The sequence below is a fragment of the Mobula hypostoma genome, chromosome 13, assembly GCF_963921235.1.
Source record: "Mobula hypostoma chromosome 13, sMobHyp1.1, whole genome shotgun sequence".
Classification (NCBI taxonomy): Eukaryota; Metazoa; Chordata; class Chondrichthyes; order Myliobatiformes; family Myliobatidae; genus Mobula; species Mobula hypostoma.
Window position 1 is genome coordinate 25,827,137 of NC_086109.1, and position 17,369 is coordinate 25,844,505.

The 17,369-nt window shown below is 38.6% G+C and overlaps 1 protein-coding gene across 2 annotated transcripts in view; it reads right to left on the minus strand.

Annotated features, from left to right (window-relative positions):
- The window catches only part of LOC134355503 (striatin-interacting protein 1 homolog), a 74,224-nt gene that overhangs the window by 32,404 nt on the left and 24,451 nt on the right, over nucleotides 1–17,369 (minus strand). For both annotated transcript variants that reach the window (XM_063065476.1, XM_063065477.1), the window contains exons 10-18: nucleotides 16,824–17,044; nucleotides 14,944–15,009; nucleotides 12,490–12,553; nucleotides 9,751–9,822; nucleotides 8,640–8,714; nucleotides 6,833–6,930; nucleotides 6,210–6,336; nucleotides 5,505–5,605; nucleotides 3,974–4,040 (exon numbers count right to left, since the gene is read on the minus strand). In XM_063065476.1, coding sequence (XP_062921546.1) covers nucleotides 3,974–4,040; nucleotides 5,505–5,605; nucleotides 6,210–6,336; nucleotides 6,833–6,930; nucleotides 8,640–8,714; nucleotides 9,751–9,822; nucleotides 12,490–12,553; nucleotides 14,944–15,009; nucleotides 16,824–17,044 — 891 coding nt within the window. The remainder of the gene's footprint in view (nucleotides 1–3,973; nucleotides 4,041–5,504; nucleotides 5,606–6,209; nucleotides 6,337–6,832; nucleotides 6,931–8,639; nucleotides 8,715–9,750; nucleotides 9,823–12,489; nucleotides 12,554–14,943; nucleotides 15,010–16,823; nucleotides 17,045–17,369) is intronic.

A 17,369-nucleotide genomic window follows, 5' to 3' on the forward strand; every position in this document is an offset into this window, starting at 1 on the left:
CATTGTAACTATATATAATAATAAAAAAACACCATTTCCTTGATTATAACATTTCTCTGGCAGAGCAGTCAGGAGCTACTTTTTTAAGCAGTATGTGGACAGATACATGAATAGGCAAGGAATGCAGTAATGTAGATATGCTCAGACAGATGGGATTAGTTCAAACTGGCATCAGTTACCACAGATCTCAGGGCCTGATCTTGTGCTATTCTGAAATATTGCTGCAGTATCTACTTAGTCTGGAAAAACACAATAGTAATCTTATGGACACTCTAAAATTGTAGCAGACTCCAAAGGCTGGGTGGTGGGAGCAGATGTAGCCCTGGCCAAGGAATATGGAATTAGAGGTCAACATTTCAGAATAAGGGGTAGGACAATTTAAACATGACGAGAATGAAATTTGTTCATTCAGAGGGCGGCAACTCTGGAACTCTCTGCTTTCGAGTCTACAAAGCTCCACCATTGAATGTATTCAAAGCAGTGATTGGTACACTTCTGTACACTAAAGGAATCAACAAATGTGGGAATATCACAAAAACGTGGAGCTGAACCATGAAGTCAGAGGGTAATAGAGTAGAACACAAAGAATGCCCATCCATGGTGACTGGGATACCAATATAATCTAGTCCCATTTGCCAGAGTTTGGCTCATATTGCTCTAAACCTTTCCTATCCACTATTCGTCCAAAGGTCCTTTAAATTCAATGTTGCTGCCTCAACCACTCCCCGACAGCTTGTTCCATATACAAAACACCCACTGCATGAGAGTGTCCCTCTAGTCCCTTTTAAATTGTTCCCCTCTCACATTAAATCTACGCCTCCTAATATTTAACTCGATTTCCCTCGGAAGATAACTGCATACATTCAATCTATACCCTTTATGATTTTATACACTGCTCCAAGGGGCCCCTCAGTCTGCCCAAGTTTTATGGAATAAAGTTCTAACTTGCCCAGTCTCTCTCTATAACTCAAGCACTCAAGTCCTGGTAAAATTCTCGTAAATCTTAAGCACTCTTTACAGCTTAATTATACACAACACTCCAAGTGCGAACTCACCGACTACATTTGGAGCAGATCAGCTGTGATCGTGAAAAGTGAAACAGGCTCAAAAAACTATATGGACTACTGCCGCTTCTGAAGTTTGTATGTTAATTAAAAATTACAGTTTGTGCAAAACTGAGCAAAAAGCTGATGACTGCACGTTTGTCAATGATAGGAATAATTTTAGACTTACACTTAAAGGTATTGTCACATAGTCAAAGTGATTTGAGTGCCAACAAAGCTAGTGAGCATCGTCATAGATCTCTAATTTACTACTCAACTATTCATAAGATTTCCCAAAATTGTTTGAAACATCAGCTATTTTAAGTAGCTTTTTCCACAAGTTTCCCCAGCTATTAACCTGTTCCAATAATATACCATTTACTAGATGCATAAATTTTACAAAAAAATTAACCAAACATGTAATATAGAATATATTAATTCCCAATATTTAAGTCAATAATTTTAATGGATTATGAAGAATTTGTGAAGTTTCTCTATAGACGGATTCAGCTGTACTATCAACTCACTTGCCTGTAGGATGCACTGGCCAGTGTCATGAAAATAGTTTTAAAAATGAAGTAAAACGGGGACAGAAATGGGTGACAAATAAAAGCTACATGCAACTGTAGTTAAAAAAAAAGAGGATTTTTGGGACTTCACTCTAGAAGCCATTTGGCTCAAAATAAATTTTGTTAATACTGTCCTGCAGCTATTGGCTGAATAAAATAAAAATGACACATTCTGACTAACAGATTCACATTTGATCAGAAATTTATTTCCCAGGAGACAGCACAGTAAACTTGCTTTATATCCCATGTTTGAATGAATAAAATCCAATAAAGTACATACTGCCAGCATTTATCACTGTCTTAAAAAGTGACAGGTGTCCTTAAAAATATCCCAGTATTATATTCCTTCTATTCATCCTGTGTCTCCTCGTTCATAGGAGGCAGTTGGTTTTAACCGATTCTGCACTAATGACCTTGAAAAGCAAAGAAATGCGGATGCTGAAAATACGAAATCAAAACAAAAACCTCCATTTACTCAGCAGGTCATGACACTTCAATGGAGAAACAATCTGAATGAATGTTCTCAATTAGAATTGCATTTGCTTCTCCTGGAAGCTTGCTTTATCTGTAAACATCCTAATCATTGCAATCACACTTTGAAGATCATGATAAACAACAACAGATCGTATTATTTAGAAACACAGAAAATAGGTGCAGGAGTAAGCCATTCGGCCCTTCGAGCCTGCACCGCCATTCAGTATGATCATGGCTGATCAACCAACTCAGAACCATGTACCAGCCATCCCCCCATACCCCCTGATCCCTTTAGCCACAAGGGCCATATCTAACTCCCTCTTAAATATAGCCAATGAACTGGCCTCAACTGTTTCCTGTGGCAGAGAATTCCACAGATTCACCACTCTCTGTGTGGAGAAGTTTTTCCTAATCTCGGTCCTAAAAGGCTTCCCCTTTATCCTCAAACTGCGACTCCTCGTTCTGGACTTCCCCAACATCGGGAACAATCTTCCTGCATCTAGCCTGTCCAATCCCTTTAGGATTTTATATGTTTCAATAAGATCCCCCCTCAATCTTCTAAATTCCAATGAGTATAAGCCTAGTCGATCCAGTCTTTCATCATATGAAAGTCCTGCTGTCCCAGGAATCAATCTGGTTAACCTTCTTTGTACTCCCTCTATGGCAAGGATGTCTTTCCTCAGATTAGGGGACCAAAAACTGCACACAATACTCCAGGTGTGGTCTCACCAAGGCCTTGTACAACTGCAGTAGTACCTCCCTGCTCCTGTACTTGAATCCTCTTGCTATGAATGCCAGCATACCATTCAACTTTTTCACCACCTGCTGTACCCGCATGCCCACTGTCAATGACTGGTGTATAATGACACCCAGGTCTCGTTGCACCTCCCCTTTTCCTAATCGGCCACCATTCAGATAATAATCTGTTTTTGTCACCAAAGTGGATAATCTCACATTTATCCACATTAAATTGCATCTGCCATGAATTTGCCCACTCACCTAACCTATCCAAGTCACCCTGCATCCTCTTAGCATCCTCCTCACAGCTAACACTGCCGCCCAGCTTCGTGTCATCCGCAAACTTGGAGATGCTGCATTCAATTCCTTCATCTAAGTCATTAATATATATTGTAAACAACTGGGGTCCCAGCACTGAGCCTTGCAGTACCCCACTAGTCACCGCCTGCCATTCTGAAAAGGTCCTGTTTATTCCCACTCTTTGCTTCCTGTCTGCCAACCAATTCTCTACCCACATCAATACCTTACCCCCAATACCGTGTGCATTAAGTTTGCACACTAATCTCCTGTGTGGGTCCTTGTCAAAAGCCTTTTGAAAATCCAAATATACCACATCCACTGGTTCTCCCCTATCCACTGTACTAGTTACATCGTCAAAAGATGTTACCAAAGACTCCAGCAAATTTCATAAGATACACAGTGGAGACCATTCTGACTGGCTGAATCAGACATGTATGGATACCCCAATGCACAGGATCACAAGTACACTCATCCAGCTCCATCACAGGCACAACACAGCCCTTCAAAGGAGATCTTCAAGAAGCAGTGCCTCAAGAAGGCATTATCCATCATTAAGGACCTTCATCATCTGGAACCTGCCTTCTTCTCATCACTGTCATTGGGGAAGATTTACAGGGGTCTCAAGACTTACACGCAACTACCTAGGAATAGCTTCCTCCTCCCAGTCATCAGATTTCTAAACGGTCCATGAACCCACGGACACAACCTCAGTATTCCTTCTTGTGCACGAGTTATTTACGTTGTAACTTATCACAATTTGCTGTCTTTTACTTGTACTGCTGCTATAAAGCAAATTTCACACCATGTAAGGCAGTAATAATAAATCTTACACTGATTCTAATTACTTACCAAGCTCTCTGCAGTCAGTTCAGGTAGTTCATGTACAACACAGTAGGGAAAATCCAACACAGAAATACTACAAAAGTGTGGGTATAAATGCAGAAAATTAATAATAAACAAGTTTAAAATCAAATATCAATAAACATCCTTGTACTGATGACTATATGATGCATATGCACTGTTTGCCATGTTTCAGAATCCTTTTAAAGCTCTTGCTCATGCAAGTCAATGTGGATTCAAGTTCCACTCCATAGACTTGAGGAGATATTCTCAACATTTCAATGAAATCCAAGAGAACACAGAAATGGCAGGGATGTTTTCTTTGGGTAACTTTAAACCATAAACACTTACCACCTTAAATGGTCTGAAAAGAGTAAGAGGTTCCACAAGTACTTAATCCACTAAGTATCTATCAACCAAGTAAATTTTCTTAAGTTTCTTTCATTCCTTTGTGGAATCTTTTGGATGAATGCTACCTATATTATAATAGAGTCTTATACCAAAGACACTTCATTGCTCTTGAAGCACTTATGGACATTAAAATGTCATAAAAAGGCTACAGAATTTTTTTTTTCATGATTACCAGGCATAATAGGCCATAAATCAACTACAATGTTTAAGCATTTTCAATCTTATTCAACCACAAAAATATATAGATGCTAACAGCCATTTATGCTAAGCCATCCAATCAGAAATACATCTCTGTCACGCACCCCTGTACCAGTAACAGTTATACCTTTTTGTTAAGATCCATGCTGCAAAAGTTGTTAGGAATACCAAATAATTGAACAATAATGTGGTATTTATTTTTCTTTAGAACAGTGCTACTTAAAATGAGGTAAAACGATTAGGAACACGTCTGAACTTCCAGTCTGGAGAAGGAGGGGTAAATATCTGAAAGCAGTTTTTATCCTGAGGTCTGATCCAATCGTGCTAACATTCCAATAACCACTGTTCAATTTCATGGCAACAATCAGAAAGGATTATTCCCCCACAAGGTGCATCGTGCCATAGTCAATGCATATTTTCAGCAGGACTGATGAACTGCAACTTGGTCCTAAGTCTGCAACACTCTTCAATGATTAAAGAGTTCCCTAAATACCACCTTGGCACAACTAGCTTTATCTGCATAAGCCAGCAATTAAATTGCAAAAATTTTATCCCCTTTTATTCTATTATGCTGCTCAAAATACTGAACTAGGATAATCTACAAGTTATTGTTGTGCATAAAAACAGATTTACAAAGGAAATTTTTTATGAGACATATTTAGTTGGTATATTAATCCAGAGTGCCATTTAATCTTAGAATACCAGTCTGCCACATTCATCTCCAGATCAGTTACCTATTTTGACCAAGATTACAGGAGGATCTGCTTAAAAAACTGAAGAAGCCAACAACATTTTAGATGAGCACAAATAACTCAATTGCTGATGAGAATAGACAACTCACTATGCAATTTGTTGGATAATGATACAAGTTTTAGAATGATTATATTATAATCCATGATATAAATATCACAAGGGTGTTCAGAGACCTTACCTGTTCTTCGCTGTAATGTAGGACATAATATTCTGATTGAAGAACTTCAAAATAAGCGGGATGCAGTTCGCAAAAACCAGATGCTGTGCCATGTACTCAAACTGCCATAATACAACATTAAATTTAGGTTTATCAACATTGTCTCAATACAGGCAAAGAAAAAATGTGTTATATTCATTCTAATAGCTCCTTGTTTATTTATTTGGCAAGTCCACCATCTTACTTTGTAATAAATTCTACAGACTAAGCCAATACCTGATCAGCCCATTAGGAGAATTTTCAGCATCAAAGGTGTTTTATAAATGAGAATGGTTACTGAAACTGCTGACCTCAGCAGTGGCAATGTTTAGGAGGACAATTATGGTTGTAGATCCCGTTATGTTGATACTCAACATCAATGCCAAATTTATGTCTAATAGGTAGCCTCTCAGAGAAACTAGCTAAAAATCTCTCGTCAGCAATTTACCAAAGGCTTTGTCAACCATAGTTAGTTTTATCAAGATCAAAAACTACCTAGAGTGTAATCAGCCTTGTGCACTTAAAGTGGGAAGTGAGGAAACAGATCACTTGTATGGGCTGCTTCGAATGAATAGCTTCTTAGTGAACTTTACATAATAATAATTAATAAAAAGATTTAAAAAGAAAGAAAACCCTGTTTGCCAAACTAAATATTGATGGGTTAACTGCTTCATTAGCATTACTTACCTGATAGATGTGGTTGAGTTTGAAGTGCTTAAGCAGAAGTAATAGGACAGCAGAAATTGCTTTCACAATGATCTCTTTGTGTCTGTTGACATCTACTCCCAGCTTCATACTCTGTAGCACTGTGGTACTGTTAGGATAAAGTGCGCATCACTGCATTACTGTACGATGGGGTGACACAGTCACTGAGGCAACAGAAGATGAAGAGGCAGAAATAAAGCTGCTGGGATAAGAGGAGTGGGGATGAGAAATAGTTATTGGCCTTTAAGAGTTAAAGGGAGAAAGCGCAGGCCTTAAAGAAAGCCAATGTGGATGAAGAGTTTAAACCTTATAAATGGCAAGAAAGTACTGACTTTTTAGAGAACTAATGGTGAGAAAGAAGGCCTACCTGATGGAAAATAGGATTTCACTAAATGTAGCTGATTACAGAAAAAAAGATCTCATTGCTTCTGAGACCAACAGCAACTTACCAAAATAACTTTAAAAAGTTGCAAAATATTAAGTGAATACAATCTTAAAATTATTTTCAGCGGGTGCTAGAATTTTTATGGGGAATTTATGTTATCTTTGAATGAAATAATATGGGAAATCAACACTCCTATTCCTAAAAGGAGGAAGATACATACGGCATTTCTTCTGGTAGGACATCAGCAAGAATGTTGATTGAGTCAGTCTTGGCTTTTGAGGTTGGAGCTGCAGCCAAAAGAATCTTCAGTAAGGCAATCTATAAGAATAGTTGAAGACAGAAGTTGAGGGAGATTATTTTTCTAATAAGATTTGCATCAAAACTCTACTGATAAACTTTATAAAGGTTATCCTTGCAAATAAAAGGATTTAAAAAAGAAACAGCATGACAGCCTTCCAACAGTGCAGACAATAATGACTGAATCTTGTGAACAATACTACAGATCAACTGGCATGTGAAAATAGAGAATAACATCCCTTGAGAGCAAATAGTCAGGACTGAAAAGAGGGTACAGAACCCACATCCTGGAGGTTTCATTTCACTCCTTTGCGAGATCAGAAATTTAAAGAAATTATTCTTAAATGTTTTCCCTGTGTTTACACATCTGAGTAGCTAGCATCAGAGCCTGTCAAATTTTGTTTCATGAACTAGATGTGGTGATGGTGCAATATGGGTAAAGCAATAGCTAAAACTGAGCAGTGCGACTGTTCAATCCTGATGAACGATTGCATGCAATTGCTTATTAACTTCAAATAGTGACAAACATTAACATTTTTGTCTTATTTCTAACATTTAATTAGTCTTCAGTTAAACCTGGTGCAACTTTCCCTAAATGTTTCCAAATTCTATTAGAAAGAAATAGTACAAAATATTCAAAGATAGAATAGTTAAATAGATAAATAATAAGATTTTTTTTTAAATCGAAGTAGCTTCCACAGTTAAGACTTTTTTTAAGCTCCTATCTTTTAGTGTTTCATCTGAGCATGACGCTTCATTTCTACATCTGTAATGATGAACAATAATTGGGACTAAATCTTGCGTTATACATTTCCTCTCAGCGAGGAAATGGTACACAGCAACCAAATGGAAGTAAAAAGGCATTGAAAACATCAGGAACAAATGGGAACATAAATAATTAATAAATTGAGTTTCGGAATAAAAGCACAAAAACTGACCCAGAAAATATCTGTGTTTCAATCAAGTTAGTTTCCAACCTAAAGCACGTAACTGATATTTCTAAAGCACCATTGATAGAGAAAAGTAACGGTAATATGGGCACAGAAAAACCAGGAATTATTCCAGGGTAGTACCACTCTAGAAGAGGAAAGGGAGAGATGGGATGACTATACTTACTATAGATAATGATAGTAGTAGAAAAATGTATAATTTTAGACAGTGCAGCAAGTAAAGTGAGTTCAACTACATATCCTTAATTATGATATAATTTGTTCAAAACTAAACATGACAAAAGCTAGTGTTATTGTTTATTATTGTTGATTAATTATAGGCAGATTACATTTATAAATTTTTAAATAACCCAAGGAACAGATACCTTCAAAGCCATTAAAACATAATCATAAAACTATAATGCCAGATAATTAGCATGTATCTATCTGTATAGCTATTATGAAACGACCTACAACATGCCAAATGGAACTATACAAAATACAGCTGAGCATCTGTATGATGTAAATTCTATGATCTTACATGAAAGGGGAGAATACAAAAATATCTAGAGAGCAGAAAACGTAATCGTGGAGTAGTTACTTCAAATTTTATTGAAGCAGTTAAAGAGAAGCAAGGTTAGCATTCAAGTTTGAATGAAATAGAGCTTTACAGTGAAAAACACAGTGAAGGAAAAAAAAGGGATGTGAGTATTGTATGAACACAGCAAAGACTAGCTGGCTCACTTCTGTGTCAAGTATCTGTACAATCCTAAGCCAAAAAATATACAAATTCATACTAACCATGTATTGAGGCAAACTGGGCAATATACCCTGATAAAGAACTTCAGCTGGTGTCAGGTCAAATTCCTCATCTCCCTAAAAATAAATAAATATGATCTTATAATTCATTCTAATTATTCCTGAAATTGAGCACTGCCTGGAAAATGCTGGAGGAGGCATACCATTATGATTATGGATGCCAAGTTTATTACAGGGAAGCTTTGTGGACTAACCACAGTAGTAAAGAATCAAAACATTTTACACAAGTGCTGACATACTTTAGGTTATAAAGATTCACTTAATAGACTGAACAGTAATATAACCCACCAGGTTTTGTAAAAGTGCAAAATAATTTTATACTGTGAAGGATAATGAACTGAGCAAATATTACTTTGTTAAAAATTCAGAAGCTTAATGGTAAATTACAGAGCATAATCTATTGCTTTAATTAGGGATCATGCTTTACAGTGAGTTACTTTACTGTTGAATATATAAACAAAACCATTGAACCAGACTCGATTCATTCATTCACTTTTATTCCATAGCCCTTGGCACTCTACTTGACTAATACATTTACATTTCACGCTCAAAGCTATCAGTTATCCATGGGTCATCTCAAATCTTCTGAAGAAAAGCTTAGGTTTCCACTATAGCAAAAAATTACTCCAGATTTTAAGATTATCCCCTTTCATTCCAGGTTCACAGACAGGTACTATTTTCCCTATCAAACAATTATTGTTTTGTAAGTTTTAATGGTCCTTGTTGAAAAAAATATCTCTCATTTCTCAATCCAAGACAGAAAGTGTGTTCAAAACTAGATGCAATAATCTGATTTAGCGAACAGGGGAGGATGTATTTATTTCCTCCCCCCAGGTGTTTCATGATTATTTTGCTAATAAACCATCACTTACAGGTGAATAATTATACCATTCCCTCAAAGAATATCTCCTGCTCATGAAAGGATGCAAGCACAATTTTTCTAAGATGGAGACAGGTAAAAACAGAAAATGCTTGAAATACTCAGCAGGTAACCTGATTTCCAGCATTTTTAGATTTTCTTTCAGACTTCCACCAAGTGCAGCTTATGCAGATCTACTTGTACATGACCAGACTTTAAAAATACCACCCATACCGCAGAAAGTGGCTTTTTCAGATATTCCTCTTCTTTCTTGATCTGGACTTCAGCAATTGCAATGTACTTATGCTGTAGAGTAAATAAATGAGTGTATATATTGTTAGAGAAAATCTGCACATTTGTTTAAAAAATACATGCAATAAATACTTAACCACCAACAACAGGAATTCTGCAGATGCTGGAAATTCAAGCAACACACATAAAAGTTGCTGGTGAACGCAGCAGGCCAGGCAGCATCTCTAGGAAGAGGTGCAGTCGACGTTTCAGGCCGAGACCCTTCGTCAGGACTAACTGAAGGAACAGTGAGTAAGAGATTTGAAAGTTGGAGGGGGAGGGGCAGATCCAAAATGATAGGAGAAGACAGGAGGGGGAGGGATGGAGCCAAGAGCTGGACAGGTGATAGGCAAAAGGGATACGAGAGGATCATGGGACAGGAGGTCCGGGAAGAAAGACAAGGAGGGGCGGGGGTGGGACCCAGAGGATGGGCAAGGGGTATATTCAGAGGGACAGAGGGAGAAAAAGGAGAGTGAGAGAAAGAATGTGTGTATAAAAATAAGTAATAGATGGGGTACTGGAAGGACTGTTTGGGGCACTGAATGGTGGTAAGGGAGGAAGTGTAAGGGCATGTGTAGCGCTTGTTCCGCAGTCCTTCCAGGTGAGGCAACACTTCACCTGTGAGTCGGGTGGGGTGATATACTGCGTCCGGTGCTCCCGATGTGGTCTTTTATATATTGGCGAGACCCGACGCAGACTGGGAAACCGCTTTGCTGAACACCTATGCTCTGTCCGCCAGAGAAAGCAGGATCTCCTAGTGGCCACACATTTTAATTCCACATCCCATTCCCATTCTGACATGTCTGTCCACGGCCTCCTCTACTGTAAAGATGAAGCCACACTCAGGTTGGAGGAACAACACTTTATATTCCGTCTGGGTAGCCTCCAACCTGATGGCATGAACATCGACTTCTCTAACTTCTGCTAATGCCCCACTTCCCCCTCGTACCCCATCTGTTACTTATTTTTATACACACATTCTTTCTCTCACTCTCCTTTTTCTCCCTCTGTCCCTCTGAATATACCCCTTGCCCATCCTTTGGGTCCCCCCCCAATTGTCTTTCTTCCCGGACCTCCTGTCCCATGATCCTCTCGTATCCCTTTTGCCTATCACCTGTCCAGCTCTTGGCTCCATCCCTCCCCCTCCTGTCTTCTATCATTTTGGATCTCCCCCTCCAACTTTCAAATCCCTTACTCACTCTTCCTTCAGTTAGTCCTGACGAAGGGTCTCGGCCTGAAACGTCGACTGCACCTCTTCCTCGAGATGCTGCCTGGCCTGTTGCGTTCACCAATACTTAACCACTGATTTTTTTTCTTATTAATATCAAAGGCTACAGTCTTTGACAAAGAAGACAAAGAAGCACTTTCCATGTGAAACATTCAGTGAGAATACTGTGCTTTTGAAGTACTAGAGTAGATTCCAGTTAACTGGGCCATCAGTTAATCGGGGTAGCTGCTTATTTGGAACAGCTCCTAAAAAATGAAAACTAATCGAGAAAAGAGCCACGTTTCCTTTTGTATATTTGGGACATTATGCCACTTAGCTGGGACAGGAGACAGTTGCTGAACAGTTTCTAACCAGTGTCAGTTGCGTGAACTTGTGCAGCAGTTAAGACACTACAGCATGCTTAGAGCAAAGTTTTTGCATAGTGTTCAGTTGTGTGTGCTAGTATTATATTATCCATTTGGGCCAAGGCAGTGATTTTTGATATTTAATTTTGACTTAAGAAATATTACCCTACTGGACCGAATTAAAAACCATCTGATTTTGAACTTGAGGTAGTGACTACACAGGATGCCAGGAAATTTACTGATTACTTTTTATTTACTTATTGAGATACAGTACAGAATAGGCCCTTTCAGCCCTCCAAGCCTTGCCACCCAGCAATCCTAGCCTAATCACAGGACAATTTATTATGACCATCTAACCTACCAACTAGTACATCTTTGAACCATGGGAGGGAAAAAGAGCACCCGGAGAAAACTCACAGGGTCAAGGGGAGAACGTACAAATTCCTTACAGGCAGCGGTGGGAATTGAACCCGGGTCACCTGTACTGTAAAGCACTGTGCTAACCACTATGCTACCGTATCACACCACCTCCCCCCCACCACCTCCAAAAGGCAAGGCATAGAAGGACAATAAAGAAGCCACTGATACATACCTAATATACAGTATATGCAGTATGTGGAGGTTATGGTACCCTCTGCACTAGCTATTCTTAACCTACCACGTATACCATAGGACAGGACCTGCTCCAGCAGTCAAAGTATTTTTGTGCCTTTTCTACCCGAATCCATGCTATTTATGGCAGTCAACTGTCACATTTGCTCATTCACATCCCAACAGAAGCCTGTCAAAGTGACTGCTCTGGTTTAGGTCACATCTGTTACAGTCACATTTTGGTCGGTTATGGCAATCACATCTTAAGCCCGACAAAGGAAGGCATTTATCTTTACTGAATGAGTTTAGCAAAAAAAAAATCAGAAAAGCAACTGCTATCCTTTGTGATGAATCCTTAAAGGGAAAAAAGAAAAATACCAAAATACCTGGATATAGCTTCTTCTGTAGATTTATTTTAAATATCAAAAAGGCAAACGAGTTCTACAAAGACCTAAGATTGCATAGTGTAGATGATATGACCCTCACCATATAGGCTAAAGCTGTATCTTCTTCACCTACCTGTTTAAGGGTTTTGATACTTTCATGGATGGGTCGTGGTAATCCAACCACAGTATCAGTATCACTGCAAAGGAAATTATGGAAAAATTTTTTCAGGTTCATCTCTCAATGCTATTATCTTGCAATTCTTTTGGGTCTACATAGATATTGTTCCCATTCACAGATTAATTTCTGATGAAATACACAACTCTGAGATGCTAATGGACCATTTCTACTATTTCTATTCTTAATATTTAGTTGACACTGAAATGTGGCAATTTTAAGATACATTTAGGTTGGCCATTCTTATACAGTGATAGCTACTCAACTATCCGAAGTTAAAATTCTATGTTGGTGAGAGTTTCCTGATCTAACTTTCAAATGTTCCTGACATGACCTAGAGCCATCTTTGGCATTCTGGAATTGCACTGCAGATCTATTCCAAGATATCTGACTACTAGCTGTAAGAAGCAACCATACCATTGTACTGCAAGTCACATTAGGATCTGATTATCCAAGGATGGAAATTTGAATAGTTGCTTTGGCAACTAAGAATGTTAGTTATGTTAGAACCAAGAACGTTAGTTAATTAAGTGCAATCTGGGATCAAGGAAGATGGAAAGGATGTTAACTCAGATATTACCATTTATGAGCAAGACACATTTGTTTGGAATCAGGTATTCAAATAAAAATTACAATCAAGCTCAGGGGGGAGTTAAATGATTCAAAATTTCAGAAGCTATACCCTGCATGGTTTGGAGGGAAGAATAATGAAAATAGCCACATTCATCCTTGTGATGAAGCCATGTAATAACTGAATACAATTTACCATACTCACTTAACAAATCTGTTAATGACTCAGATATCTAATGGAATACTCTAATCTCACTATTAACTTGAACTCTGGTTGCTTTTCTATTAACTACTGCCTACTTCGTGTTACATAAAACTGTAAATATAATATTTTATTAACCCTTCATCAGCAATGAATTTGAAATTGTTACTGGTAACCATTAGACAGCAATTCATTTGACTTCTTAATGATTTGGAAGAAAATTAATTCATTTGTTTAACAGCTTGACAGTAACTTAATCAAAGGTTAAATTACGCCTATATCAGATTAAGGAGCCAAATGAGACATAATAATCCTGAGCCCCTCAATGACGTGAGGAGTTAGAGGTGTCATGTGTGACGCCAAGCAGAGCTACCGGACGAATGATGCTAATGAGAGAGATAACGGAAGACAATGGAGAAACATTCAAAATGCTAATAAGAGAGAAGAGAGAGATTAACGAGAAAGAAACACAATTCAGATATTGACAGATTGTTTGCTTTGAACCTGAACTGTTTGAAGTTTGATGGACAGGTGATACCCCAGCAGGGGGATAAAAAAAAGCAGGTTTGCTAAGGCACGACACACCACGAGACCCTGGAAAGAGCAGTGTGTCCCCACAAGTTGGTGGGAGTTTGGAGGACCAGTTCACAGGAATGGATCAGAGGCTCACAGGGTGTAAAGGTACGATCAGTGCGAACCTGGGGTGTGTGTCCGCCCTTGCCTGGGTGCCGGGTTCACCGCGGAAGAACGATCATATCTGGAACGGAGGGGTCACAGTCGGTGTCCACAGCGGGATCAGAAGACATCAAAAGGTCTGTCCGAAACCAACTGCATCTCTCACTCTCTCTCTCTCTCTCCCCAACGGTACAACAGCGATTACTTTGAACTGCACTAAACTGAACTGAACTCTGCTTCAATTAAGGCTGATCATTTTACCCCTAGACTGCAATAGGGCTTGGTTGATTCCTATTCCCCTATTTCTGTGTCTATGTGTGTATTATCATTGCTAACCTGTTACATTTATATCCTTGCGATTAGTGTACTGTATTACTTATTTCTTTAATAAAACTTTATTAGTTCCTAGTAATCACAGACTCCAACGAGCATTCCATTTCTGCTGGTTTGGCAACCCAGTTATGGGGTACGTAACAGAGGGTATTAAGGATATATTTTAGTTCCTTAGCATATATTTGCTAAAATATTAAAAGTCAGTTTACCTACAAAACTCAAGAACTATAAATGAAGTACATTAGGTCAATAAAGAATTTTGACTGGGGTGAAGGTTAACATATTTCTGAAGTACTTAAATCTCACGTTTATTATATAACTGACACAAAGTCCCCTATTCCAAAAAACCTTATTGGGAAAAAAGTTCATTTTAAATGGTAAAATTCTGAAGATGAAATAAATGAATACTTTTCAACTGCAGACACGGACATGAGGTTTAGAGTTGCTTGCTAATTGACCAGAGACAATTTCCAGAAACAGTGTCAGAAATAACAGTAAGAAGTGACCCAAGTCCTAAGCACAGTAACAACAGTAGCAACAGTAACTCACAAATTTATAAATTTTAACAACACTTAATAAACTTGAAAATTATAGCCATTAGCACGAAAAAAAAATCAGAAAAGGATACGCACCTTCCTAATGTATAACCGATGAATTTACTTCTGCTGGATTCTAGAAAAGTTTCAATGTCTTTTTCTCTGTGAGAGCAAACAAAAATTGCTTATCATCATGGGAAAGATCTAACAAAGTCTGCTGAAAAGTTGGAAATTCAGAATTCCACTAAAGGTCACAGTACAATACCGGAAATCTAAAACAAAACGGAAAATGTTGAAAATACTCAGCAGGTGAGTTAAGATGTAAGCTATGATGAACCCATCTGGTTGAGGAGCCCAAATTGTGAACACCTACTGCAGTACACTGGATTAAAAGAAATGCAAGCAAATTGTTGCTTTACCTGGAAGTACTGTTTGTGTCACTAAGTAATGGAACACAAAAAAAAAATAGTAGGCCACCAAGACTCTCAAGCCTGCCCTGCCACACCAATATGTCCTCAACTCCTGAGCCAGCTCCCAATAATTATAAAAATTGGGGAAATTGAGGTTTATCCATCTCCACTTTAAATATATCTAATGATATGTGTCCACCAACTGAGAGCAGAGAATTCCAAAGATTCACTACCTCAGAGAGCAGAGGTTTCATTTTTACATGACCAGCACCTAAATTCAGAACTATGTCCCCTTGTTAACGATTGTCTATCTAGAGAAACTAGCTCAACCTGGTAACATGGTAAATGCTACATTTCCTCTCGATTGGAAAAGCCAAGGTGACTGCTTTGTGAAGTAACTGTGCTCACTTCAAAGTGACACACCTGAGCCTGTCACTTCAGCTTGGTCGACTGGTGGCTCAAGGCATCAGCGCCGGGCTCCGGAGCGAAGGCTCCCGAGTTCGAATCAAAGTCTGGCCACCCCCTGAGCATGCTTTCCATCTGTGCCGGGTTGAGCGTCGAGCTAGCCACTCTGTCTCGTTTAAAAAAAAAGGGTCATGTCAGGAATGTTCATATCGTGAGCCCGTTAATCCGAAAGGAGACCAATCCTGACACCACGTGCCAGACAAGAATGGCTGACTGTCTGGTGCAACACGACAGTCTCCAACTTCAGCTCTCCAACCTACTCTGCCTTCAGTCTGTGGCCTCCTGCAGTTGTAATGTTAGCTTTTGTTTTCCATTCTTCAGTTGCTTTCTGACTTTGCTGAGTAATTCTAGCATTTAGTTATTAAAAATTAAAATGGGTGGAATTCTTTTGTTTGGTATGTATTCAAAATTTTACCATCTGAAATTTTCATCTCCAAATCCCAATGTAAAAGTCAACTATTAATTAGCTTCTCCATGGATCAGAAAGATGGCCTTGAATTCTCAACACAGCGGTGTAAATGTCAAAGAGTATTCTTTTTACAGGTGGATAACCTGTTAATTATCAGCCTAAAATTTTAACATTCGTCACTGTATTCACTTTAATGGAGGGATATTAATGACAGTGAAGTGACAGCCTAGCCAAGTGAGACTTCTGCCTTTAACTTCCACATCAGATCGAGGAAGAACTGTTGTAACCAACACAGTGAAACATTGGAGGAACTCAGCAGGTCAGTCAGCATTTATGGAGGTTTCTATTGACATCTATCATATAAACATCTATCGACGTTTCGGATCAAGATTCTTCATCGGGGAAAAACCAGAATAAGAGGGTGGGGGGGAGGGAGAAGAGCACAAGCTGACAGGTGAGGGGGAGAGGCAGGAGTGTGGGGACAGGGTTGAAAGGAATAATGTGAGGATCTGGTAGCTGATAGGTAGGAGAGCAAAGGGCTGAAGAAAGAACCTACTGTAATCAATATCAGCAAATGGGAACAAGTTTTTGTTAAACAAATATATCGACCTTTGCATGGGAAGCTACTGATACAGCCCAAAAAAATCAAATAGGCAGAACCATTTAGCAAATGTCTACGATATGCTCCTTACCTCACTTTAGGTGCCCAAGGCAATCCCTTGGGAAGTGATAAACGCTCACAGGTTGGGTGAGGAATTGGTGGTGGTAGAACCTCTTCCCTTTCCAAAGGAAATGTTTCTGTTTCAAGTGAGTTATCATTATCGTCATTCTCATCATCATCCTCACGGGGGTCTTCAGTTTTGTATGGGTCCTTCTCATTATAAGCATCCAAATTATCTTGCTTCATAAGTGCCTGAATTTGGAAGTATACTAAATGAACTTTCAGAAATAAATTCATTTTCATCAAGACAAAAATCAATTTCTTCTGTCCACATTTTTCAGTGCACTTTTGAATGATCCTCTTTACAATGACTCTTTGTCCCTCTAAATGCCATCATATCAGATTTGCAGAAGTCTGATTACTTTCCATATGACATATATCCCTCCCCCTTTTATCTCCAGTCCTTCAAACAAAAAATCTTCTAAATCTATTAAAAACCAATGGGACACTACAATTCCATAGCAACGCTCTGACAAATTAAGTTCTACTGAAGGGAAAAATCGCAGAAAATTGTTTT